Source organism: Vanacampus margaritifer, chromosome 3 (assembly GCF_051991255.1).
Source record: "Vanacampus margaritifer isolate UIUO_Vmar chromosome 3, RoL_Vmar_1.0, whole genome shotgun sequence".
In the NCBI taxonomy this organism is placed as follows: domain Eukaryota; kingdom Metazoa; phylum Chordata; class Actinopteri; order Syngnathiformes; family Syngnathidae; genus Vanacampus; species Vanacampus margaritifer.
Genome location: NC_135434.1, coordinates 3,746,890 through 3,773,888, shown reverse-complemented (window position 1 = coordinate 3,773,888; position 26,999 = coordinate 3,746,890). Strand labels below are relative to the sequence as shown.

General features: G+C 39.5%; 1 protein-coding gene across 2 annotated transcripts in view; it reads right to left on the bottom strand.

Moving 5' to 3' along the window:
- notch1b (notch receptor 1b) overlaps nucleotides 1–26,401 on the bottom strand; it is a 48,876-nt gene extending 22,475 nt beyond the window's left edge. For both annotated transcript variants that reach the window (XM_077561243.1, XM_077561244.1), the window contains exons 1-14: nucleotides 26,155–26,401; nucleotides 24,248–24,329; nucleotides 14,473–14,735; nucleotides 12,772–13,110; nucleotides 11,297–11,419; nucleotides 10,054–10,287; nucleotides 9,696–9,851; nucleotides 8,081–8,266; nucleotides 6,714–6,827; nucleotides 2,915–3,262; nucleotides 2,727–2,837; nucleotides 1,655–1,847; nucleotides 1,372–1,517; nucleotides 461–574 (exon numbers count right to left, since the gene is read on the bottom strand). In XM_077561243.1, coding sequence (XP_077417369.1) covers nucleotides 461–574; nucleotides 1,372–1,517; nucleotides 1,655–1,847; nucleotides 2,727–2,837; nucleotides 2,915–3,262; nucleotides 6,714–6,827; nucleotides 8,081–8,266; nucleotides 9,696–9,851; nucleotides 10,054–10,287; nucleotides 11,297–11,419; nucleotides 12,772–13,110; nucleotides 14,473–14,735; nucleotides 24,248–24,329; nucleotides 26,155–26,212 — 2,467 coding nt within the window. In that variant the 5' untranslated portion in view covers nucleotides 26,213–26,401. The remainder of the gene's footprint in view (nucleotides 1–460; nucleotides 575–1,371; nucleotides 1,518–1,654; nucleotides 1,848–2,726; nucleotides 2,838–2,914; nucleotides 3,263–6,713; nucleotides 6,828–8,080; nucleotides 8,267–9,695; nucleotides 9,852–10,053; nucleotides 10,288–11,296; nucleotides 11,420–12,771; nucleotides 13,111–14,472; nucleotides 14,736–24,247; nucleotides 24,330–26,154) is intronic.
- Nucleotides 26,402–26,999: the final 598 nt, after the last annotated feature.

The following is a 26,999-nucleotide window of genomic DNA, read 5'->3' as shown; positions in this document are numbered from 1 at the left end:
GGATTTTCTGCGGGTTCCGTCACTATTAGAAGCCCAGTGGAGACGTTTCCCTATCTGTTTCCACAAGGCACGTCTCCGACAGGAAGCGGGGCTACGGCTTCCGGCCATTGTGAGGACATTTGCTGCTGCTACTGTGAAACGGGAAAGCAGGCAAACAGGAAATGTGCGGAGCGCCCTGTTCCCACCCAAGAAAACCAAGACTTTTTGGTTCTGTGTGGATTTTTCCAAAAAGATGACTCCAATTGAAATAAGATATGACATGAAAAATATTTTGCAGGGATGCTTGTATCATGGGAGGCCAGAAGGGCTGGAAAAGGAAAGTCTTGTTGCTGAACTTGTACTGGAAAGCTTGTAGAATTTGTGGCATATTTTCCCTTCCCTATTGGCCAATAGTTCATCAAAGAAGACAAACAGTGGGAAACTGCAGAGGAACGCCAAAGCGGCAAGTAATATTTTGTACCCGTATAAGGCAGGACGCAGTTGCACTTGTAGCCTGCCACGTCGTCGATACACGTCCCCTGGTTGAGGCAGGGGTTCGAGGCACATTCGTTGATGTTGGTTTGACAGTTCGGTCCTGTGGTTGCAAAACACAAAGATGAACAAACTTGACGTTTTAATAGTAAATATAATAATCATTATTATTTTAGGAATAACTTAACTAAACGTGAAACAAATAGAATTAGACTTTGTATATTTAAACAAACGAAAAATAACTTAAATAACAACAAATAGAGTGGACCCTTACTTGATTCCACTATTTGCTAATGTTTTTTTTTCTAAGCTTTAAATACTGTAATATTTTGGGATGTCATGGAAAATGCTGAATGGAGAATTATCCCCATTTTCTCAAGAATTTTAGGGTTTAAAATTTTGAATGTAAATTTTTGCTAGTCGTGGGCACAGTAGTTATAAAAGTCTTCTTCGTTTGTCTGCATGACTGCGTTATACTGCTCCTGGTGGTCAACTCGCACACACCAGAAGGAGCCAAAATGAAATACAGTATTCCCGATGTGCACACTGTTAATGTCTTTACATTATAATTATTGAGCCACATACTCACTAAATACTCACTTAAAGTTATAATGTTCAACTTGTGGGTGCAATTTCAAGTTGAACCAAAAATGCACTTTAACCTTTACAGGTGTACTTAATTTGGCCTAAACTTGAATGAATGGCAAAATTAACAAGTGTTAAAGCCATGAAAATTTCCAAGAATGTCCACTATTCCTTTTTGAGACGATCCCAGTCTCTGTTAAAAAATGAGGCTGAGTGGCTTAGTTAGTCAATTTACTTCCAACTTTGACACCTCAGAACTGTTTTAACTCAACGGAATGGACTCTGTACTGTGTACGTATGAGGAGACACACTGACCAGTGAAGCCCATGCGGCAGGTGCACGCGTAGCCGCTGGTCATGTCCTTACACGTGCCGCCGTTCATGCACGGGTTCGACTCGCATTCGTTGTTGTTGATGTCGCAGTTTTTGCCAATCCAGCCGGAGTCGCATAAGCATTTGTAGCTGAAAGGAAAGACAGCAATGCCTTAATTAGACACACACATGTCCACTGTTCAATTGACGAGTATAATTTGGCGTCCTGGTGATGAAGTGCTGCCGTCCCAGATGAAAATACAGATGCTGTCTTTGTGGGGCCTCACCCGTTGACCTTGTCCTCGCAGTTCCCGTGGACGCAGGGGTTGCTGAGACACTCGTTGACCTGCGAGAAGCAGGTGGCGTCGTGGTAGCCATCGGGACACACGCAGGTGAAGCGGTTGATGCCGTCGATACACGTGCCGCCGTTGTGGCACGGGTTGATGGCGCACTCGTCGATGTTGATGTTACACATTGTGCCTGGAAGACAGAAAGGACAAATCCAGTACATAGTTTGCAGCAAAAGAAAAAACTTTTATTATTACTGTGTGTGCAAATTAATGCAGGAAAAAAATCTTTCTAAGTTTGTGTGGCATCAGGTGAAATCGGAAAAAGGGACGGAGGAGTCAATGAAAATTGAAAATTTGATTTTTGTGAAAAAAAAGAAAAGAAAAGTCACGGATGTTATTTGACGACCATTTAGGGCCGCCAGCCCTAGTTTGCAGTTTCGGCTCCTTTTGTCGGCGACTTGAAGCGTCGCCGCCATCCACGATACAAAAGAAGGCCATTTGGCTTTAATTCCAGGACGGGCTTTCCGAGCTTTTAAAAGCTCAACTTTCAGGAATCTTTCACTGAATCTTTTCTTCTGCTCAAATCCCCAGTGACACTGTGCACAACGGGATGTGTGTTTGTGTGCGTGGTCTTTGTGCGGGAGGGCAGCTTGCATGTCCGAACAGCGGCAGGTTGGGGACAGGGTGGAGCGGGAAATCGACACCATTCCAGCCTCGGAGGTGCGTGCTGGCTCGCCCGCCAACTGTCGGCCTCCTCCCGCCGCAGTTCGACTTTCCCAAAAATGCACCAGGTTTTGCCAACTGGTCACCTAAGACTCAGACGGCCCATCTGAAATCAACGCTTTGGTCCGGTGTCAAGTCACACGGATGCTTTTGATGCATTCTATCAATCTAGGATCTCGATCTGACAAATAACGACCATATTTTCTCAAATAGCTGCCGAAATAAAGGGGGTGAAAAGTAATTTCATTTCATGAATGATGTAGAATGAAGGCATTCTATTCTATTGACGTCATTATTGATCCTTGGGAAATTTTTAGAAGTCCCCTTTAAATGCAATGTTTCTCACCAGTGTATCCGGGCTTGCAGGCACACTCATAGCCGTTGATCTTGTCAATGCAGGTCCCGTAGTCACACGGGTTGCTCTTGCAGTCATCAATGTTGATTTCACAGTTGATTCCTACCAGAGAAAAAGAACAAAACAAAACACATCCAGTCACCCCAAAGAAAAAAAAACAACGCCATTGATCTTCCTACCGGTGGTTCCCGTAGGGCAGTTGCAGGTGTACTTGTTTTCCCGGTCTTGGCAGACGCCGCCGTTTCTGCACGGCTGGCTGAGACACTCGTTGATGTTGGTCTCGCACAGCCGGCCCGTGTAACCCGGGTGGCAGAGGCAGCCGAAGGAGGCCAGGCCGTCCACGCATGAGCCGTAGTGGCATGGGTCCGAGTCGCACTCGTCCACGTCCGTTTCGCAGTGCCGCCCAGTGTAACCTTCGGTGCACTCGCAGGTGTACTTGTTGGGCCCGTCTGTGCACTTAGCGCCATTTTTGCACGGCGTGCTGGCACATTCGTCGATATCGATCTGGCAAAGGTGCCCGCTGAAGCCTGGGGGGGGGGGGAAAAACAAGATGGTGTGGGGGTGTGAAGGAATGTGAGAGTGGAAACTAGCGGTTAGGTAAAGCGCGGTCGGCGGGCCAAGTACGGCCCCTTCTGTTCTTTCATCCGGCCCACTGAGCAAATTTACTAATAATATAATTACATTAATTGTAAATAATAATAATATTTTTTTTATTAAGTTTGACTATTTGGTTAATCAAAATGCATTTAATTGTTTTGTATTTTCTATCTAATTAGATAATTTGTAAGTTGGTTTATTGCAAATTAAAACAATTTTACATATACATTTAATATGTTTTATTAATTTATAATAACAATTATACATTTTGTACATAATATAATTATAATTCATTTAATTTAAATTTTAAAATGAACAGCTGATGATTTTATATTAAATAAAACATTTGACATATTTTACCCTTACTTTTTATCTATGTTTCACAATCAAATATGGCCGATGGACCCAAAAGTTTACACACGTATGATGTTTTCTCACCATAAACAAAACCGCTTGGCTCCAAATCTGAAATCTGCATGTTGATTAACAACACCAAACACTATGAGGTCTCTATTTTCCCTTTCACTTCACTATTCAGCCCCTCTGAAGATAGGGGAGAAAGAGGGAACAAGTGAAAGTTGCCCTTGACCAAGAAAGCCCAGAGACAAAGGGGAGTCTGTCTTACACACCACCCCACCCCCAAAATAACTTTTCTATCACAATAACTTGAACCCCCTCCTCCACCACTCTTTCTAAAAAGAGCCAGCTTGACCCTTGACCTTGTGCTATTCAAGCTCCTTGTGATTCAAAATTCACCAGCAGGCGCTCTCTTTCTGTGCTATAGATGTTTCCTTTCCATCTCTTTTTGTCACCTCTTTTGTCACATGATGGTACAATCCACAGGCGAGTGTGAGTAAAAAAAAAAAAAAGTGTTTTTAATAAAGAAAAATAACCAAGAGCTGTTGCATTCTGTAGGCGTAAAAAGCAGGATCGAAGAGGATTTGACGTTCAATAATGTTCAGCAAAAAATAGGCTGAGCTGAAATACTTCCTGTTTTCATTCTTCTTTCAAATGTAAACCATGTCAAACAAAAAAGTGTGCCATCAAGTGGTCCACGGTGGAATTACACCCAAAAATAAACGGAAGGCAGAACAAAATTAAGTTACTAACCGTACAAAAAAATAACAGAACACAAATAGCGGCATCGCAAACCCGGAGGTGGGATTTCTGTATAGTGTTATATTAGGAAATAAGAAATAATTAAATGATTACAAACACGGCCAACGTCTTAGGTGAACGTCGTACACCTGCTTGAAAACACTCAAGATGTAAACAGAAGAAGTAGAAAGGAGTGTGCATCAGGATAGCGCCGCAGACTGGACACATTTCAATGGCTCTCAGCGGGGTTTCCATGGCTATGGCGTGTACACAAATGAAAAGAGGGGACCATGGTCTCGGGCCTGAGGGGGAATTTACATTTCAAGCACGGCGGTTGAGAACCCTGCGCTCCCCCTTTTTTACGCCTCCCTTCCTGCTTCTGCAATAACGGTCCGTGCATCCTCCCGCCCAAAAACTTTCACTGCCACCACTTCCTCGTTAAGCCTCCATCCGCGTGTTGGCGCTTTATCACATCTAACGCTTTCTTTCTCTCTTTTTTTTTGCAACTGGAGAAATGCTGCTTCTCCCCCACCCAGGCTGCCTCTGATCCTTGCCGAAAAATAAAAGAATGAAAGTAAGGGTGTGTGTGTAAGGGGGGGAATTATTTCCACCTCAATGAACGTGTTTGGCGAGTTTAAAGAAGCTTCCAATCCTCCTTTTTTTCCTCTTTTACTTATTTGGTCTCTATTCCAGATTCTGAAGCTGCATTCCTTCACTGAACAAAACATTAAAACATCCCAATAGTGAAACTCTATAGTTGGGGTTTTCAAAGTGGGGTAATAAATGACGTGCACATTTACATAAGCATACCAGCACACCAATAAAACAAACATACGGTAATAAACCAATTAATCCTCCCTACCTTAGTATTGGCACAATTAAAAGCTCTGATAAAATTGTGACATTATTTGCATGAATGAAGTCAGGGATTTTTTTTTCACAAGAACAAAAATCATATTACTGGAATAAAGTCCTATTTTTTCCAAGAGCAAATTTATTTTTATTTTTTTCAGAGGATACAGTATAACCCTCTTCCATTGAGAAGGTTACATTCCAAACCACCCCCACAATAAGTGAAATACGCAATATAGGAATACACGATTAAAATACTCCCTAAGCATGTTTTTAAAGCATTTGTGGAACTTAATTTTTTTAAGGTTTCAAACACACTTGTACAAATAGCATAAAAATATGGCAGTGAGGAAACAGTGTAATAGTGTGCTGTACCTGTGTGTTTAAACAAATCCCTTTTTTCTAAACTAACAAACGTATCATCTCACAATATACATCAGTAATCATGGCCAAAGATAAACAAAAATAAACCTGCAGCCGTCGCTTTCTGTAGTCCTAAAAAGCAGGATTCCAGCAGACAAAGGCCAACTAAAACTCAACTGTGCTGAAATACTTCCTGTTTTGTTCTTCTTCTTTCAACTTTGCACCGACTCAAACTAAGTAAGTGTGCCCCTCTCTAGTGGTCAAGAGTGGAATTACAGTGAACCCAAGCAGAACAAAATAATATTCTTAAAGGATTTTCTTGACACTTTTATAACCTGACTATTATTGGGAACTGTTCATAATTCTCATCATCTTAACTTAGGCTCAGTTCCATCTGAAGGAAAAAACAAAACAAAAACAAAGCATGATTCACGACGGCAACTTTAGAAAAATTCTCATAGTCAAATTAAGTGATGATTTTCAAAAGGAAATTTAGTCAGGTATGTCTTTACTGTTATTGATTAAATGAAATGAAAATTACACCTTTTTTTTCTTTTAGCCGGCCCAAATCTGGTTTAAGAAAAAAAAAAAAATTTAAGTTATGCCCAGCCATGCACTGCAGGAATTTCCAGGCCAAAGCAACCAGTGAGCTGGCACAAAATGAGCACGTCGACACACAATCAAGTCATTTTTACATCAAGCCAGTCAGCCATCTAACTTAGTTAAAGGATAAAAGGGGGGGGGGACTTGTATAGAAAGTTGAAACTTCTCCAAGTTTTTCCCCCCATAGATTTTTTTCCTGCTCCTCCTCCTGCGTAGCTGCTTTGGTTCAAGCTAGCAGGGCTGGCGTAAGCCTGCCTCAGGGCTTGGGATTAGTGCGCGTCCACAGAGCTGTTTATGTCTACGTCGGGTGTGTTTGTCTTTGAGAGGGAGGGGAAAGAGAGCGAGAGAGAGAGAAATCGACCTCTACGCCCCCTGGCCCGGCGCGCCCATCGCCCACCCTATTTGCATGCCTCGCCCCCCCCGCACCCCTCCCCGGCCCGACCCGCTTCACCTCGGCGGCCTCACCTGTGGGGCACTGGCAGTGGAAGGCGTTGATCTTGTCGATACACTTGCCGCCGTTCACGCAGGGGCTGTGGGCGCACTCGTCCGTATCGATCTCGCAGAACTCCCCCTCGTAGCCTAGCCAATTAGGGATGGCGGGTGGGGGGGGTCACACGTTAGACAGAAAGAGAGAAAGGCACATTCTGGGAAGCTTCTTTACGACGCCATGCCAGGGCGTTCAACTTTACGAGCGCTAGCCTAAATTATTCTTTAGTTTATTGGTTAGGTGATAAGATACAATAATGGACAAAAGTATTGGGACTGTACACGACAGGTGGCTTGGCTGCGTGTTGTATTTGAACAACAGTTTTACAGTATTATATTTAAAAAAAAAAAAAGATTTTAAAAACTTGTGTTCATAATTATGCTATATTCATTTTCATACATTTTATTTACTATTTGTTAAATTTATTAATCAAGAATGTTTTAATATTTTATTTGCATGCATTTAGTATGTCTGTATATCATTTTTATTTATTTCCATAAAAATTTATTCCGTATATTATGTTTTACTATTTAATTTTTATGTAGTTTTTATTATCATACTTTCGACTATTACTATCCATTAAGTACTTATTAGATTAAAATTATTGTACGTTTATTATTATATTTTAATTATTTTTATATATGTTTTGGACTATTTTGTTACATTTTTATTTTTATATATTTTTTTTATTGTTTTATATTCATGAACTCATCATTAAATATATACACATTTTTATTAATTTATTCATTATTACAGTTTTATCGTATTTTTATTTTTATTGTATTCATTTTTGCTATCTGCGTTTATGCTTTATGTTTTTTTTACTTTAATTACTCTTTATTACATTGAACAAATATTTTAAATGCTTATTCTGATTTATTGTATGTTTAAAAACTCAGTAAACTTGCACTATTTGTATTTGTTCCGTATTTATGGTAATACATTTCTTATTTTATTGATTCATTATTTATTATGTACTGTATGTATGTCTTATCATACTTCCTACTATTTAGTATTTACCGGCATTATATTTTAGAAATGTCGTTTTTTGGCATGTTTATTTTTGTTCATATATAATTTTATCATTTTCATTTATTTTATTATTTTTTTTACTATTTTCTAATTATGTACTCAAATTTATACCCAACAACTTTTATTTATGCAATATTTATAGTGATGCATTAGAAAAAAAGTATTTTATTTTTTATTAAAAAAATACAATATTTCTTCGCTTGGATTAAGTGTTAAGATTTAAACCAACCCCTGATTGATCAATGAATTGACTGATTAGTGAGTCCCAATACCTTCAGCCCAAGTAGCAGAAGCAGTCACCAAAGACACAAACCTGGCATGCATATGCAGTGGAAGTCTCCGATCTGGTCCAGGCAGGTGGCCTCGTTCATGCACGGGTTGGACATGCACTCGTTGATGTCCAGCTCGCAGCGCGGTCCCACGTAGCCCCGCTGGCACTTGCACTGGAACGAGCCCTTGGTGTTGATGCACTTGCCCGCATGCTCGCACGGGTTGGGACCTGGTGAGAGCAGCACATTTGACACTTTATGGCTCTGCCGGCAATCCACAGATCAAAACCTTAATTGCATAACTATTAAAATAAATATTGAATTGAATTGTATTTCTTTAAAGGATTACTCAACAGGAAGTCAGACTCTTGCTCCACTCTAAGATTTGAAATCGGCGCTCAAAGTGGGTGTTGCCTGGAGGACCGTTGCCTTGCGATTGGGGAGAGGGTCGGGTGTGATCTGGTTGTAATTGACAGCAGCAACTCACTAAGAAGCCGTTTAAGGAGGCGAGTGCGAGAATGAGCCGGTGGGTGGCGGGGGCGACTACGTCATGCGGAACAAGTGACGTAGTACGCATTGTCTCGTGTAATGAGAGAACAAACAGCCAAATTGGCATATTTGTGAGAGAAAAAAATCTAAAACTTGCGACAAATACACGTAGCTATAGTCTAATGTGAGGATTTGCTGGTGGTTAATGGGACACTGTTTATAAAATGAAAAAAGGCAGGATGGAGAAGGATTCACTCTTAAATTAACCTTTACTTGTCATACATGGGAGCTAGAGCGACAACACTTCCTGATCCCCTATCAGCTGACTAAACACTAACCAATCAGAAGCTAACATACACTAGGTAAATGCAAGTGAATGGTGGAGAGCAGCACATTCGACACATCAACTTAGATACTAGTCCAAAAAAATTACCAATGTGTAAATAATAATTCTGGAAACATGAAAGAATAAGTAAATACGTATCTTAAATGCTTGATCCTCAGGGTGTGGACATTCGCAAAGCCAGACGTCTTTGTCGCTGGCCGTACCCAACGCTTCAAAGAGTGAATGCTTAACATCAAATGGTTAATCTCTGCTAAAGCAATTTCTATCTCCATTTGAAAACCCGACCGAAAACTATTGGCACAAACATCCGAGTAGTACGCTACGTGCATTTCACGTAAAAAAAATTTCTTGCAAATCTGCCACTTTGTAAACTCGCAAATTTGCCACTTTATAAACTCGTAAATTTGTGACTTTATAAAGTGGCAAATTTGTGAGTTTTTTTCCCGGCATATTGCCCCCACCCTCTAAAAAAATATATTTATACGTGGCTCTAATACACCGTCGTAGTACACTGACCACCCACCGCCTCCGTTATTTGCTTTCAAAAACACACTTATTTCCTGTTTTTGTAATCAGGCCAAAGCCTTCTCTCTAATATAAAAGTATTATTTTGGTGCCGTCTTGTTGCCAAGGCAGTATGATGAATCAAGGGGAGGAGCTCGGGAACAAATTTAAAAGTAAAGCAATTTCACGTCACAAATTTAGGCTGTAAATGTAGGTCAGTGCCTCTGATCGTGTTTAGGCCAGCAGAGAAAGTAAAACATCTTCTCTTTCAGTTAATGGAGAGTTGCAGTTCACTTTGTTGTTTTTTTTTTTTTTTTTACCCAGTGAGCACTCATCGACATCTTGATCACAGGAGGCCCCCAGGTAGCCCGGAGGGCAGGTGCACAGGTGATTCCCGCTGACGGGGTTGGTGTCGCAGTTGGAGCCCTTCTGACAAGGGTTGCTGATGCAGGCGTCGTTCAGTTGGCACAGCAGACCTGCAGACAAAAACACTTGTGGAAAAATCGATCCAGATGCAGTGTATTTAAATGATATGCATATTAAACAGCAGGGCATGTTTGTAAACTTGATCCTTTAGCCCCTTTGCAGCCAGAGGTGGCCAAAAATGGTTGTGTTTCTTTCTACCGTTACCGTCCTTATCTCAAGGTATCAGGTACTGGTGAGGTAGCCAAGACAAACCTGTGCGGCCGTGGGGACACTCGCAGAAGAAGGAGGCCACGCGGTCGTGGCAGGTGGAGCCGTGGAAGCAGGCGGCGCTGGCGCAGTCGTCGATGTTCTCGCCGCAGTCGTCGCCCGTCCAGCCGTTGACGCACACGCACTGGAAGCCGCCGTACGTGTTGTGGCACGTGCCGCCGTTTTGGCAGGCGTTGGGCATCAGCTGGCACTCGTCCACATCCTCCGTGCACAGTTGGCCTGTCGGAAGGAACCAATAAGCTCGATGGAGGGTCTCAGTGACACTTAGAAATTTTATTATAAATAAATACAAAACACAGTAAAAAGTATTTCTATTAAACAATTGGTTAATAAATTGTTCTTAAAAATACAATTAAAATCTAATCAAGAATTTACTTGCTGACATTTTGACCTAAAATTGGTCCGTTAAAATATATGTAGTAATTTTTAAGTTTTATTCATGCCATGAATTCATTGCTGTTGTCTTTTTTTGGTATATAACAAAATCCTAGTAAAATAAACAATTTTACATATACAGTACTTATACATTAAAAATATTTTATTAAATAATTGCTTGATAAATTATAATGAAGGAATTGTAAAAACAGTATTTAAAAAATCTGCATGAAATATTGTATTGGTAAAATAAACAATTTATTTGCTGCATTATATTATTTTGCCATTTTTTCGTTAAATTGGTGAGAATACACATTAATTAATTTAACTCATTTAATAACTTTAATTGATTTATTGTAAATAATGCAATAAAAGGATAATATTAAAATATCCACATTTAGCAAGTATCGATTTATTTTGTTAAATAATTGATTCATAAATTATAATTACGTTAATGGTAAATAATACAAATCAAAAATGAGCATGACCTGTTTCATTAATTATAGAAAGATATTTGTTTGGCATTAATTTAGCAATTTTTTTCTCAAAAATTGCTTAAATATACATTATAATGTGACATTATCTGTTCATTGATTTAGTAAAAAAAATATATATATTTTTTGTCAAATTAACAATTTTACATTATTTAATTTATTAAATAATTGTTTAATTAAGAATTAAATAAAAATATAAATAATGTAATTTAAAAACAAAAGCATTTACTGTGTTATTCTGAAATTTAGCTCAAGTTTTTTTTTTTTTTTTTTTACAAATAGCCTGGCCAATTTGTTGGTTAAAAAAAAAATCCAATCAAAACCCTTGAGCACAAAAGCCGAGCTCCAAACGAACTAACCTGTGAACTCGGGCTGACACTGGCAGTTGTAGGTGTTGACGCCGTCGACACAGGTGCCGCCGTTCTGGCACTCGTGACCCGGGCAGTCGTCAATGTTCTGGTTGCAGTTTTTCCCCGTGAAGCCTGCCAACGATCAAATGTGATTTGATTTTTCCGCTCTTCAAATGAATGCACCTCAGACTGATGTCAGTTATTCTTCTAATCTTCTGGTGAGGTATTCACGGTAATGAAAGTGCAGTTAATGTGGCCAACTGTTTCTTTCCTCCATCTGCGTGACTGAGGTCTGCGGCACCTTTGCCATCCGCCGACATTTACTCTATAGTTAATGAGAATTTATGGGAATTAACTGGACTGAGACTGTTTTCAGTATCTCTGAGGAGTATTTGCAGTCTTAAACTATGAAACAAATGAGCATTTACCAAAGAAACCAACATAAGAGGTGCCAAGTGAATCAAAAGAAGCAGATTATTAGTTAAGCCTCAAGAGTCAAAACAAGTCAAATTCCAATGAAGGTGTGTGTGTGAATGTGTGTTTGGAGGCGGCGAGCTGGCGGGGAGGCATCGTATGCCGCAGTCTGTCTGTGCTATGCGCAAAGGATGTTGTCCCTGTGACCATTTCCTTTCCGATAAGCCCAGATGCCTTCCTGCTTTCGCCCTGTTCACACACTGAACCGCAGCAAAACACACACGTGCAAGCCAACAGCTGCAAATGACATCACCGCCGAGTCAATAGTTCCCCAAATATATTATATCATATTTTGTATTATTTTGTAATATTTTTGTACTTTCTATATATTTTGTACTTTTTTCAAATATTTTGTATTAGTCTGTGATGTTTGTATTTTTCTTTTATTTTTATTTTTAATATTTAAATGTTTTATTATATTTTGCCTTATGTAGTGTAATATGTCCCATTAAATTTAATATTTTATTAATTATTATTACTATAATAATAGTAATAATAATATTATTATTATTATTAATTATACATATTTTACATATTACTATTGTTATTAATATTATATACTATTATTATATATTATTATCATTATTTTATATTATTTGTGTATTTTTCAACAAACATTTTCTTATAAATGTATTTCACATGTTTGTACTTTAGGCCCAATTGCTTATCTCTATATCTTAAAGTCAAAGCCTTGGAATTTGCCCCAAAATGTCTGCTTCAAGCCAAAATGGCCGAATTCCTGTGAATTTTTGATGCTTTGTGTTATGTTAGACATGTTCACCCGATTTCATGTCCATCTGTAAAAATGGTGTCTCGGGCCGATTAATCAGTCAGTCCCTATACGTCACACATACGAAGAGTTGCGCGCCATCCAAGTGTTCCTTTCTGACGCCAATATGATACGACTTACTAACTCGAAACTGAAAATTCCGATTCGGCGTTGGTTTTCAATGGCCAATTCGAGTCAGCGCCAAGTCGTGCACAGCCCTCGTATTTCGTGACGTTCCTACCTGGCACACAGGTGCATTCATAGCTGGTGTCACCCTTCTGGACGCAGGTGCCTCCGTTTTGGCACGGCGACGGGCTGCAGGGCAGGTAGCGGCTCTCGCAGTGCTCGCCGGCGTACTCGGCCGGGCAGCGGCAGTGGTAGCCGCCGACCACGTTGACGCACGAGCCGCCGTTTTTGCACGGCGGCGGGCTGGCGTCGCACTCGTTGACATCTTGCTTGCAGGTCTTCCCTGAGAAGAAGCGCGTGCAGGCGCAGATCGGGTGCGACTCGATGGCTGAGCATCGGCCGTCGTTGGCGCACGGATTGGACGCGCAGGGGTCGGAGTGTTGGCACTGGGGACCTAAGAATACAGATAGATCTGCTTATCAAATTTCCTCAAATCCCTCAGATAAGACGCCATTTTGTATCATCTACTGTGTGCATCATCCACTTTAAGATTAGGTGTTTACTAATAAACCGTGAAAAAATGTAAGATGGTATGTATGGGCCTGATTGATAAGGATTTTTTTTAGGCTGATAAAAATTCCAATATTTGGCAGAGTAAAATTCCAATAACCAATAAATAACTCAGCCGATTAATAAAAAAAAAAAAAAAAAAAGAGAGAAAGAAAACATCTTGATTGGTAAACAAACAACATGATATGAATTACAAACAGAACATGCTTAATTTACATTACATTAAATTAATTAAATCAGTCAGGCACTTTTGTGTATTATTTTTGTCTTAACATGTTTGTTTGTTTTTATTTAATAGTTTCGTATTATTTCCCTAATGATTTAGCATTTTTCATATAATATTCTGTATTTTGTGAAATTACCGTATATTTTTCATCTAATACTTGTGGGGGTTTATCTCGTATTATTGTATTATTTTCTAATATTTTTGCATATCCAAATATGTGTGTATTTTATTTTCAGTTATATATAATATTTTCTATTGCTCTCCTGTATATGCTCCTATTTGAAAATATGTATTTTTAGGCTAATATTTGTTAAATTGTTAAATTCTTGAATTATTATTATTATTTTATACATTTTGTAGTATATAAAAATATAATACAAAATACTTTTTCATCTAATATTTGCAGATTTTTGGGTCTAATACTGTTTTTGTTTTAAACATTTTTTTTGTCTAATATTAATTTTTTTCATTTAGTATTTGTGTGGTTTTGTCTAATATTATTGTAATATCCTCTCATATTTTTATTTTTTTCTGTCTAATATTTGTGTAATTTTCAACAAATTTAAAAAAAGTTTGTGAAATATTTGTGTAATGAAAAATTTTATATTGTTGTAGTTTGTATGCATTCTTTAATAACATTATTTATTTTCATCTAATATTAATACAGCAGTGCCTCTTATTTTACTAATAGTTTTGGCTATTATATTGTATTTTTCATTTAATTATTTCTTTTTACTTTCTAATATTAAAAACATTTACATCTAACATTTTTATTTATTTTTGGCTGATAGCTTCGTATTTCTTCATCCAATATATTTGCATTGAATAAATTGTTGTTTATTATGTACCAAAGCAAAACTCCCCACATTTGTTTTTTAGCATGTGACGTTTTCATGACCTTTCAGCTCCAACCAACTTTAGACAACGCCTCACTTTGCAAATTAACTTTTTAATACAAAATAGCGGCACTGAAGTCGTGTTTTTTTAATATACATGTTTTTGCATAGAATTTCCTGTTACCTGACCATCCGGGTGGGCAGCGACACTTGTATGCCTGCGGGCCATCCAGCTGGCAGGTGCCCCCGTTGCGGCACGGCGCGTCCAAGCAGGCGTTGCTGACCAGCGTCTGGCAGCGGCGATCGGCGAAGCCCGGCTTGCAGGCGCAGCTGAAGTCCACCGTGTTGGTCTTGGTCACCACGCTGCACGTGGCGCCGTTCAAGCAAGCTCCGGGGGTGCACGGGTCGCGAAACTGACACCTGCTTCCGGCGTATCCATGGCCACACCTGAGGGGAATAATATCATTCAATTAAAAAATTATTATTATTTTTTTTAATCAAACAGTTGTGTAAAGTGTAAATATTCAATAATAGGTTTCATGTGGTACACAATTGCTTAAGTATCATTTCCGTATCGAGGTACGATATGTATACGTCCAAATGTTGGTATTGTGATAACATCACAACCACATATATATTTTTTTTCATGTGTGGAAGAAAGTACATCTTGTTCCACTCTCTTCCCGATATTGTATTATCACTTTGCTGTGGCGAGACAATGTAAGATGTCTGCGGTTGGCGTGGTAACAGCCTTCTGATCATGTGTGTAAACGTGACCTCGCCTAAGGAGAAATACTCAGACACTTATTAGAAACAGCCTTCAGGTTGTTTCAAAACCGTCTTCTTGCATGTGACTTTTCATTTGATGATTCTCAAAAGTGCTCTGATTTGCTACAAAACGTCTTATAAGTCATGAAAGTCGGCTTACAACAACAATGCAAACAAATCAGTGGCTTTATGACTTGTAAAAATGGACTGCACTTCATAAGCACTGAAATGATCTACACACTATAAATAAATAAATAATACAATATAAAAATTAAAGCCAACCAACAGAAAAAAATGAAGCAGACAAAAAATAAACTTTAAGTTGCATTAGGGTCAAACTTCTGTGCTCATAAATCAGTTTACAGGGAAATATCCTTTACCCGATAGGGCTCATGTCCCTTGAAAACGGCGCTTTTACAACAAGGCAACACATCTATAGGAAAAACGGGGCTCTAAATGGGAGCTCCTCGTTTCCGTCATCGCCCTCTGAGAACAATGTGCTGCTCGGCAGTAAAACGGAGAGGAGAACAAAACTTGTGTGATGTTTCTCACAGGTCGCGTCTGCGTTGTAAAAACGCCGGCCAACAGGTTCCCACATAGCGGGAGAAAAGCATACTTTTGAAATGACAATGAGTGGAGCTGAGGGGCGTCCCCAGAGGATACACAACAATGAGGCGAACTCAAAAAGCACACCTGCACAGCCTTTTTTTTTTTTTTTTGCAACATACTCTCCATTTATTTAAAGTAAAATAGAGTTTCGCACAACTTCTGACAGTTTATGGGTGTATATATTTTTTTTCTTTTTTTTTAAATTATTTTTATTATTTTTTTTTATTTTGGAGAGCTCAGTATTGTTCATTCGGTAATTTTACTGATTTGACATGTCATCATCATTGCTCTCTTTTTTTTTTGTATGCGAGTGTGTATGTATATATTTGTATATATTTATATATATATATATTTATTTATTTATATATCCCATATATAAGTGGAATGACTAGAGTATGAATCGAATGTGTTCCATAAAGGCTCCAATTGTCCTTCCCACCACCACATCAAATACCTGACCACAGACAGACAGTCTACGAGCCCTGAAAGGGATGCCAGCGCTACATCCCAAAACATTCCCAGGGGGTCCAATGTGTGTGTGTGGGGGCCGAGCGGCGGACCCCTCTTTTAGGCACAGACGGCTGTTTAGACAGTGGCCCTCTCAGGGGATTACCCAGCCTTGGGATTGTGGCAAGAATAAGAAAACATCACATGCTAGGCTGCCCGCTGCGTAAACACTGCACGGAGTGACCAGTGGCATGCCAATCAAAGCTAGCATTTGGTTTGTCCAAACACGTTGTGCAAGCGTTCCATTTTGGCCATCAGTGTGCGCTCTGACAAGAACGAGGCAGTCAACAGCCATGAATCTCGACACTAAAAGAGATGCTACAGTTAAGGCAAAAAATCAACAACAAGGCTAACCCATCGACACTGATCAGAATATGTGGTGGACAGAGAAAGGCACAAAAATCCGATGCTTTAATGCTAACATAATATATATCACAAGGCAGATTTATCTATATAGTCCATTTCATAAACATTAAGTAACAAAATATGCTTTACATAATTGAAAATGCAACATTTAAAAGCATCTAAAAGCAAAGTAGATAAATAAATAGTAGCTTACGAAGCATCTTATGCCATTTGTAGACAGCATAACAGCTAAATGTTGCTTTACCATGTTTGCTTTAAGCTGTGGGCTCCACTAATTAATTGCCAGAGGTGGCAAATCCAGGTCCAGAAAGTAAAAACCCTGCTACAGTTTGGCTTTAGCCATTGATGCTAGCTAGCTAGCTAAAGCTCCCTAGCAGGTAAGCGAGCACCATGGTACTATATCTAAAGAACAATTGCTTAAAAATATGCGATTAGTAAAGAGGAAACGTGATATACAGTAGCTAGAGTTCACTATACCTCTCATTGTGTCGTTTTTTTTTTTTGTATTTCTTAAACCTGTTGAGCCACAAGTTCTTGCACATTAACAGCTTCTCCCAGTAGAGAAAGCGTGAGTGTGTTTGGAGTGGGGGGCAAACGGAAGAGGCGGGGGTCCTTCTTTAGGGCCCAGCGGTTGTGAGGCGCCGCACGAGCTCGCTGGAAAAAGGCAGCAGGGAGCAGGTGCGCATGTTAATGAGGAAGACGGCAGCTGCTGCCCCGGCACATTGAAAACCTGCCTCACCACCGCCGCCACTTCGCATATTCCCACCACTGTGACAACCCCATTCCAACACTTGCCCCCGAGTAAGAACCAAAGTTAGTACAGTGAACGAAAATGAGAAAAATAACTAAAACAAAAATGGGGGGGGCGGCATTCACAAATGTGTGTTGTTGGTGTTTTTAAAAGGTAACTAAGTGAAACTACATTTTACGTTTATAAAAAGAACTACAACAAACTATAATTATAGCAAAATTAGGTTTTCATCAATTAATATATATATATAATGGATTTATTTATAGGGGCGTAATGATTTGGATATTGTTAGTACATGATATTGTAAAAAAAGAAAAGAAAAAGAAGAGCTCATACTAAAAACAACACAATGTTGTGCTTTTGTACATAACAGCAATGCACATAAACAACCTATAGGTTGAGATTGTATACAATCTGTAATAAGACTTAATATTGAGGCACTTACTTGCTAATGCACGCACACATTGAGTTCCTCCACGTATTGATTCAACTCACAAGCATATTACATTCCCCTTCATCTGACGATTAGTGTGGATTTTAAACATAGAAAGGCCAAAACATGCCTTGTGAAAATTATACTGCACTAAAAAACTAACCACCAGAGGGTGCTAGAACTGAATCAACGTGACATTTTTAACAGATGCCCTGCTTTTAATATCGTGACGTCACGACAACGATATTGTGGCAGTTTTAATATCGCGATATCATGATATTGCCGTTATCGTCCCTATTTGTTTAAAAAAACATTTTTTATCAGTATTACTGTAAGGCCATACAGAAGAAAGGTTGAAAAGGTGTTTGGGAATTGTACTTTACTCAATTACAAAATACTTTGTGACCTTTTTTCATCTTGTACTACACAAATACTCTCTATGTATTCAACAAAAAAAACTAAAACTAATGCTAAAATTAATAAAAACTCAACTAAAATAAACCATTTAAAAATGTAAACTAAAAAACAACTCTATAAATTATTTAAAACCGGCTGAATTCAAAAGTCAAACCAAAAGAAAAACTAACAATAATGACAAAAATGTAATTACAACCCTGGTAAAAAACACAACAGGTTATATCGTATAAAGTTTGTAACCTTCCTAAATCGAGGACCCCCTGTACACAAAACATACAGACGGAATGGGACAAACAAAAACAAATATGAAGCTTGTCTCGCAATCCAGATGTATCACTTGATGCCAAATCCAAGTCCAGAACGTAAAAACGCTTCCACTGAAAAAAAAAACTGCCCAACATCTCACGTCGAAACCTCAAAGGCAAACAGATAGCGTCGTCGCACGTGGACACACTAACTAAACACACCGTCTGGTCCTAAGTCAACTTGCGGCGCACACTCAGTAAAGAATGCTAACAGTTTGCTCTTTAAGTTGGCGAAGGCCCGTCAAATGCACGCTCGGCACAAAGTCGCTTTTCAAAAGGCACAAAGTTGGTAAGAGTTCAGGCTTAATACAATACAACAAAGAACTCTGATGTTACTCACTAGGCCACACTCCTTAAAGGCACACATTAGACAAATATTGTAGTTTTTGATATATATATATATATATTTATTTTTTTTTTTACAATATTATTATGTTTTCATGATACGATACAGTGCTATTTTTTTTTTTTTAAAACAAGGAAAAACATTGTTTTTTGGGGATGGATTTTTTTTCCATTGTGACATTTTTCATTGTGTACTTTGTGTTGCTCTTTTTGTTCTTATTCTGTATCTAAAACCTAAATATATATATTTTTTTTTTTAAATAGAGGTGTGCCCAAAAAATCTATTCTCATAAGAATCGCGATTCCCATTTAGTATAATTCAGAATCCATTTTAAATGTCCCAAAATCTTTTTTATTTAAATTATTTTATACTTTCTTGCCTTTGTCTGTGTGTGCCTTTATTTGGAGCGCTGTTCATATTGTACCTGGTTTGGCCACTGAGGGGCAGTGTGGTTGCACGCGGTCTAATACACTAATACAAGTTGTAGCCACATTAGAGATTAGAAGGAAAAAGTCACGATCAAGTTTTTCCAATAAAAGTTGTTGTTTTTTCTCCAGCGTGGAGGCGTTCTTTTGAGTGATAAAAGTGCCGCGAGTAGCGCGCTAATTAGCATTAGCGAGTCAGACTGGAGTAGATTATTACAATTCCTTGCACATCTATAGATTGAAGCAAAAATCTGTGTCAATCAAATCATTTTGAATCAAAAATCTTTCTTAATCGAAAATCGATTCTGAATCGACTCGCTGACCCAAAAATCGTAATCGAATCGACTCGTGAGACATTCAAATATTCCCAACCCTAAAAAAAAGTTTTAAAATAAATAAATAAATTTAACAGGTGGAGACAAAAGACAGTCAACGGCTCTTTTATGGAGTCAAAACAAATAGTGAGAGGCAGCTGCTTCAACAAGAAGAATCTCAGCAGCAGGTAAAACTGTGCCGCAGGAAAGGTAAATAAAGACGACGTGAAAAAGGAGGAGCACAAATCAGAAGCTGAACAAATATCAGGTGTTGGGCGAGCTATCGTATAACCGTGGCCGGATGATCACGTCTGTAAGGCCGATACTGTTATTCTCTTCTCTGGTTATTGTTCCTTGCTCTTCAATGGTTGCCGCTGTAGTCCTTGGCAACAGGTCGGCAGCACTTACGGGGACCCGGGCGGCGGCTCCAGCTCTGTAGCAGATGTTGAGCTGACATTTGACCCAACTCAAAAGGGGCTTTCCCCCGCCAGTGATGGCCCAATCTGCCATCTGGGTCACACAATATACAGAATATAGATTACATGTGTACTGTACACTCATAAAGGGGCACCCAGATTTGGCATCTGGACGAGCCTGATGCTGTACCCCCCTTTTTTTAAGGAGCTTAGTTGAATGGCATTTATTTACTTATTGACGCACGGAGATCCCTGTGGGAGATATTATTGGCGTCAGGTTCTGGATTGACATCATTTGGAATAATCCCCTTTAGGGACACTTCATTAAAGGATATTCATTTTAGCCAACAAAGAAACTAAACAAACTAAACATAAGACAAAGAGAATTACACCTGCATAGATGGATAGATGGATAGATAGATAGATAGATAGATAGATAAGCTAGCTAGCAAGCAAGCTAGATAAGCTAGCTAGCAAACAAGCTAGATAAACTAGCTAGCAAACAAGCTAGATAGATAGATAGATAGATAGATAGATAGATAGATAGATAGATAGATAGATAGATAGATAGATAGATAGATAGATAGATAGATAGATAGATAGATAGATAGATAAGCTAGCTAGCAAGCAAGCTAGATAAGCTAGCTAGCAAGCAAGCTAGATAAGCTAGCTAGCAAGCAAGCTAGATAAGATAGCTAGCAAACAAGCTAGATAAGCTAGCTAGCAAACAAGCTAGATAAGCTAGCTAGCAAACAAGCTAGATAGATAAATAGATAGATAGATAGATAGATCTGTTAAAAGCATCGCCTGAACGCAAGTCGCCTCTACTCAAAGTCCCCGTCGGCGGCCATCATGAGAAATGGCGGTCATCACTCCATAACTAGTTATTTGTTGTGAACTTGAACACTCAAACAACACACGCACACACACCACCCCTTGGCAAAACAGATGACAAGGGGAGCTCGACTGCTTCTTCTCCGCCTCCCCTTTCATCTATCCTTCTTTTCTGAGCAGCCCAATTGTACAGTAAGCTGACCACATCTGGAGGTCTTCATTACAGAGACCCTCTTAATTTGGGAGCGTTACAGATGCAAGGAAAGCAGTAGTAATGACTACAACAGAGGCTGAGAACTACGTAAGGGCTTTGGGGGTCGTCTAGAGGTGGAATAGCAGCGCTCCAGGATAATCACATTGTCCTGTACATCAGGAGTGCCAAAGTAAGGACCACATCGTTGTTATGGTTTCCCTCAGGAGATAATTGTGAAATCACATAAAAGTAGCAGTCGTGTTTGGATCCTAGGTCTGCGCATGGTAGTTCTCTTCAGTTGTAATTGGGATTATGGAAGGGACAAACATAGTCACGTTGGTGCGAGCACACCTGGTAACGTCAGCCAGTTTGTGTCTGAAGCAAAACCTCAAGTCATCACGTCCTTCGTCCTTCCAACCCGCAGACGATGGTGGTCTTGCGAGGAAGGCAAAAACCAACCGACCGTCACTACTCCCAGGACGCCGTCCAGGATTTTTCTTGGCAACCCAAGAACATAAATCCTCCATGTTCAGGCTCCAGTCTACATCAAAACTCTCCCCGAAGGGAATCCAACATGGCAGTAGTTATGTAAAAAAAAAAAATCTATATATATATAAAAAAAAAAAAAAATAAGTATGTGTGTGTTTTCCCCATTGTGTGATCATATGATGAGATATGACACCTTTTCTTCCCTTGAGGCCATTTCCTGACTCTCAATGGAGGTGTGTGTGTCAATATGGGGTTCGGGGGGGTTGTAGTCAGACTCATCGGACCACAGCAAACAGAGGTGCCATTGAAGAGTCGGCAGAACTGGAAAGACAAGGGCTTACTTTCATTGAAGTGCTGGGATATTGTAGCATTCGCCGCACATACCAGCAAGGAATTAATGGCGCCGGGTTGTTATCGAAGAACATCCCTCTGGCACGTAGACGCACACATGAAAAGCCACTTCTAACTTGTTAGTGTTGTCTTGTAATTTACCATAAATAATACGCCGACTCAGAAGACATCATGCATCTTCTTCTGACTGGTTGGGGAAAAAAAAAAAAAACTTGACAGTAAAGCAGGCCTTCAGCTAACTTCTTCTGTGAGTGCCAGCGCAGATACGAAGGGGAGGTGGTATTTACGGCGTGGAATGTCAAGTAGGTGAGCCTGCGGAGCGAAGCATCCAATCCCGCTTACTTGACCTTGGCATAAACGCATCGCTTCAAATGCCAGCGTCTTTTGAGCTATGTGGCAAAAAAACGGCTGGCAATTCCTTCACAAATGATTTCTAAACAAACTATGCTCTTAGTATTGAAATGGGGAAGTTCTGTTGCGAGTTCCGTTAGCGGGTCGAGCTCAGGTGTTAGGTGGGGCAGCGGGAAGCTAGCAGTTTGCTAACAGTAACTATGCAAAGAGTTATGTAATGTCTTCTACAACTTTGAGGTTTTTTCCGCCCCTAAATGTGCTTCTTTTTTTTTTTTACAAAATTTTTTGGGGCTTCAGGAGCTTTGCTGAAATGATGATGAAATATCCACCTTTACTAACATAACAAATGGGCATAAGACTATCAAAAAGAAGCAGCACAAGGCATCAGGAAGCTGAGGATTCACAGAATTAGCAACATTTCTGCTCAACAAGTAGTTCAAGTTCATCAATTATTTTGTATTTTTAACTTATTTACATTCCATAAAATACAACTTCATACCAATAATGTTTAGTATTATAGTAACACTATTACGAATAAGTCATGATACCAGCGTAGCAGCTGTGGCTAACTTAACAACGGCTTGTTTGCAGTGCTAATGCTAGCTTTGAATTGCTAGCGCAAAGAAGACAATCTATTGCACTTTCCTAAAGAGAAAAGATTAATTTCCTGACTGTACTGATTGTGAAGCAAAGCATGTCATTAAATCATAAGTATATACAGAATTCAGATTTTAAGTGTACTGTTACATGCCTACTGACATGACAATAATGAATTTTTCACAGTATCATGCATGCTTTTGACGTTACAATGAAGTAGCTTGCTGGGTGGCATAAAAATATTTGGTCAGGCAAAACGAGACCACACGCTTAGTAAGCGCAGTATTTATGTATTTAAGTGTTTTTCATACAAATATTTGCTGTAATTGATGATTAATGATACTGCATTAACACAGGATAATGATGGGAACTGAGGACCCCAATATACCATTTTGTGCAAAACACTTCCTTCTTCCAAATCAAAGTCGGTTACATACCGTAGTAAACACACCCGCACTAATCTTAGCAAGTCCGCCAAAATCCCTTTTGAAATGGCAAACCTAGAGTGAGGGCCTCATGCCCCATCTCCACGTTTAACTGGAGAAGTCTGAGAAGGAGGACACTGTAGAGGCACAATGATGGCTTTGTGGCCCCCAAAGAGAAGACGGGGAAGGCAGAGAGCGGCGTGTGGGGTGCAGGACGGGGAGGGTAGCCTGGGGACTGAAAGGGGGTGAATAACACAACCAGACCAAATTAAGCTGTGGCAGGAGGCCAAAGATGGCTGCCTGGTTTTTGCTGTACAGGAATAGCGAGTGAACCAATCTGTCTACCATTTCAGTAAAAAAAAAAATATATATATATATATAGAGAGAGAGAGAGAGAGAGAGAGAGAGAGAGAGAGAAAAAAAAAGAATTACGGTAATCTTCGCGCTAATTTCCATTAGCCTGTCAATAGAATTCCGCTTCATAAATTAGCATTAAGCTAGCGTAAACTCGGTGGACAAATTTTTCTATGATTTGGTCCAAGCGGCTGGACAGTCACACAAGTGACTCCGAGCCAAAGGGCCACTATTAATGTAGAATCTTGAATGGGCAAATTTTTTTTAAAAAACTGCACTTTTGGAACGATAACTTAATGTGAAGGCACTTCACTGCAGACAGACTGCATAACTTTGGAAACCCCTCTGCCATCTGTCCAGTGGGAGTAAGAGAGACTGAGGGCCACTTAGGGACAAAATCCAGCGAGCGAGCGAGAGAGAGCAAGAGAGAGAGAGAGAGAGAGAAGGACAGGGTCTGATGGTCTGGCTTCTCTGGGAAGCCTCACCCAGATTAGTCACACAGAATTAATCGCTGTCGAGAACAATGGCCGCCGGGCTTCTGGAGACCCCAGCTGTCGCTTGGTGAAAGAAAAGCGAAAACGAGATTTAGGGCCGCCGCAGTTAGAGCGCAGAGGGGGCTCGCTCGCGCGCGGACCCTCCGTCCGCCATCGATGACTCAACTTGGACACGCGCTCCGCATTTCTTCCACGCTGACTTTTTTGCACTCACTTGCACTGTCCGTTGCCATCTGGAGTGGCCTCACACCTCCCCTGGTTCAAACACGACTCCGTGGGCATGGAGCATCTCAGGCCTGCCAAAGAAAAGTTTTCAGTCATAACAATAATACACCTGCGCTTGTTCTGAAAGGACAGTTTGGACAAAATAATGGCCTTTATGTGCAAAAACTCAATGTCAAGTGTAGGTTTGATTTGCTGTCACAGAGGTTTGGATGGGGAAGCGAGCCCTCTATAGGTCAGAGGTTCTCAAACTAGGGTATGCAACCTATAATTGTTTGATTAAAACAAACATACTAAACATTTTATTCTTCCTTAACTTCACTTTGGGACAGTTTAAAGCTGATATGGCAGTGACATAATAGGACAGAAATCTGACATCCCTACAAGAACAGAAAGTTCTTGTAGGGATTACAACTTTTTTCTTGAAAAAAGTCTTTGCTTCACAATCAAAGATAAAGAGAAACAAATCTATTTTAAACTTTTTCAAATAAAACATTTACAAAGAGGTATTAAAATTAGCACAAATATTTTTAAATAAGAAAAATGTTCAACACAAATATTTCACATTTAGAAAATAATAATAGTATAATAATATAATATAATAATAGTACTTTTAAAATAAAATATTTGTTATTGTAAATTTCATTTAAAAATATGACTTAATTCTCTTAACATTACATTTTTAATATAAAAAAACTTTTTAAATCTAAAAATGCATTGCAACACTGAAAATAAATTTTGCAAAAATATTTGAAAATTAAGAAATTCCCAAAAAAGAAAATATTTGATCTTATGAAGATTGCAATTTATTTCTTGAAAAAATTATAACATTTTTTCTGTTATGTTCCAAAAGTTTGAGGCCCCCTCGCTCTATAGGCACCCGTCCCTTCAGCATCAGGTTTAATATAAGTGTTACATATTAGTATAGAGTTTAAACTAATATGACACCTTGGTCACACCAATTCCGGTCCTCGAGGATCGGAGTCCTGCAGGTTTTAGATGTTTCCGCCCACTAGCACACCTGATTCATATAATCAGCTGATCAGCATGCCTGAAAACTCTCCTGATCTTTAGTATCAGCTGTGTTGGTAGGCGGAAACATCTAAAACCTGCAGGACTCCGGACCTCGAGGACCGGAATTGGTGAACCCTGCTTAGACCAAGATGTCAAACTCTTATGTGGCCTGTGAAGGCAAATCAAGAGCGTCAACTTTGTACCAACATTCCATTTTACAGTAACTTGAACAATAGCTGGGTTTTCCTTTCAAAACTAGTTAATCATTAATTTGTTGTATACAGTAATGTAATGATATGAGGAGGTGATTAAACGAGGGAAACTGTAACAACAATGTGGCCATAGACAAAAATTAGTTTGATAACGCTGATATGGACACAGCAGTTTTCTGTATCCCCAAAGTCAAACGTGCTGCTTATTTTTGTGTCCGGGGAGCAAGCACATTTCTAAACATAATAAATGTGCAGGGAGCCTTGAGAAGAAGAAAAAAGTCCAACTTTTATGTCATAAGTAAAAATGGCGGTCAACTCGGTGAAAGGAAACTCTCCGCTCATTGAAAAGCATTGGACTTTGGATCAGTGTAATTTGATTAGTGAGGATTTTTTTTTCTCCAAAATGTGATGAAATGTCGTTTGACTACGAAAAGTAAAAATGTACCTGGTTTGTATGCTAGTCACAGGAAAAAGCAATAATACTCTGTTTGTTGACACCGTGAAGGAGAAAACATTTGCATTGCGTTATTGGGGAAATATCAGAAATGCCCGGATGCTCGGAATTGTCCTTCACTCAGTGCAACAGGTTGACTTCAAAACGTGCCTCTGAAGAATAAGACATTAACAAACATAGAAGCTAGATGAGCTTTAGCCAAATGCTAGCGTGACTCACCTCGCGTTAGTCCAATCAGCCACAACAATAAAGTTACTTTCGCCAAGAAAATAGGCATTCCTTCTGGTTTATAAAGTGCTTACACATAAAGTCCACATGGGTTGTTCATAGATCCGAATGTCTTCTTGTGGATGACTAATGAGAAGTAGGTGGGAAAAAGTTGGGAGTAGATCCACAGCGAAAGTTGAAAATCCGTCGTCAACGTGAGATGTTGTCGCGACACTTCTCCGACTGGAAATGACCCCGACTCGCCGCTTAACATCTGGGGAGGCGAGCCGGGGAGGAGGAGGGCCCTCGGTCGGCGCGGTCCCACGGTGCACCCCCCACCCCTAGCCCCCTTCTCCTCTCCACTCCAAACAAACACACACTTGATCGAGAGATTGCGTGAAGGGAGTGGGGGGGGGGGGGGAGGGGTTTGTGTTGTGGTTTCACTCCACACTTTTCTTCCTTTTTGCGCGCGAAGTGTTCCAGCAATTAATAGGGGTTAGCATTTTCAGAGGTTTTAAAATGACAAAGTTAGTTAGGGATTTGAGGGACACTTTCCACTGAAAAAAAATAAATAAATAAAAGCTGTCACCGACATTTCCATGAAAGCCTCATCTTCAATGGTCATTTCCATGATACATAATTAATCTGGCATTAATTACCCCTAGTTTGACAAAGCGATCAATTGTGGCAGTACTTGGAAACGACAACAGACATGTTAAAAAAAATGTCTGAGTCTGTATTGATGTTGAAAGAAATCCTCAATCATCATCAAGCAGTCAGTAATAATTTGATAGAATAACTCAAAAGACATATTTTCCTCATTGAGTGTCAATTACCCCCCATCTACAGGCTACGAT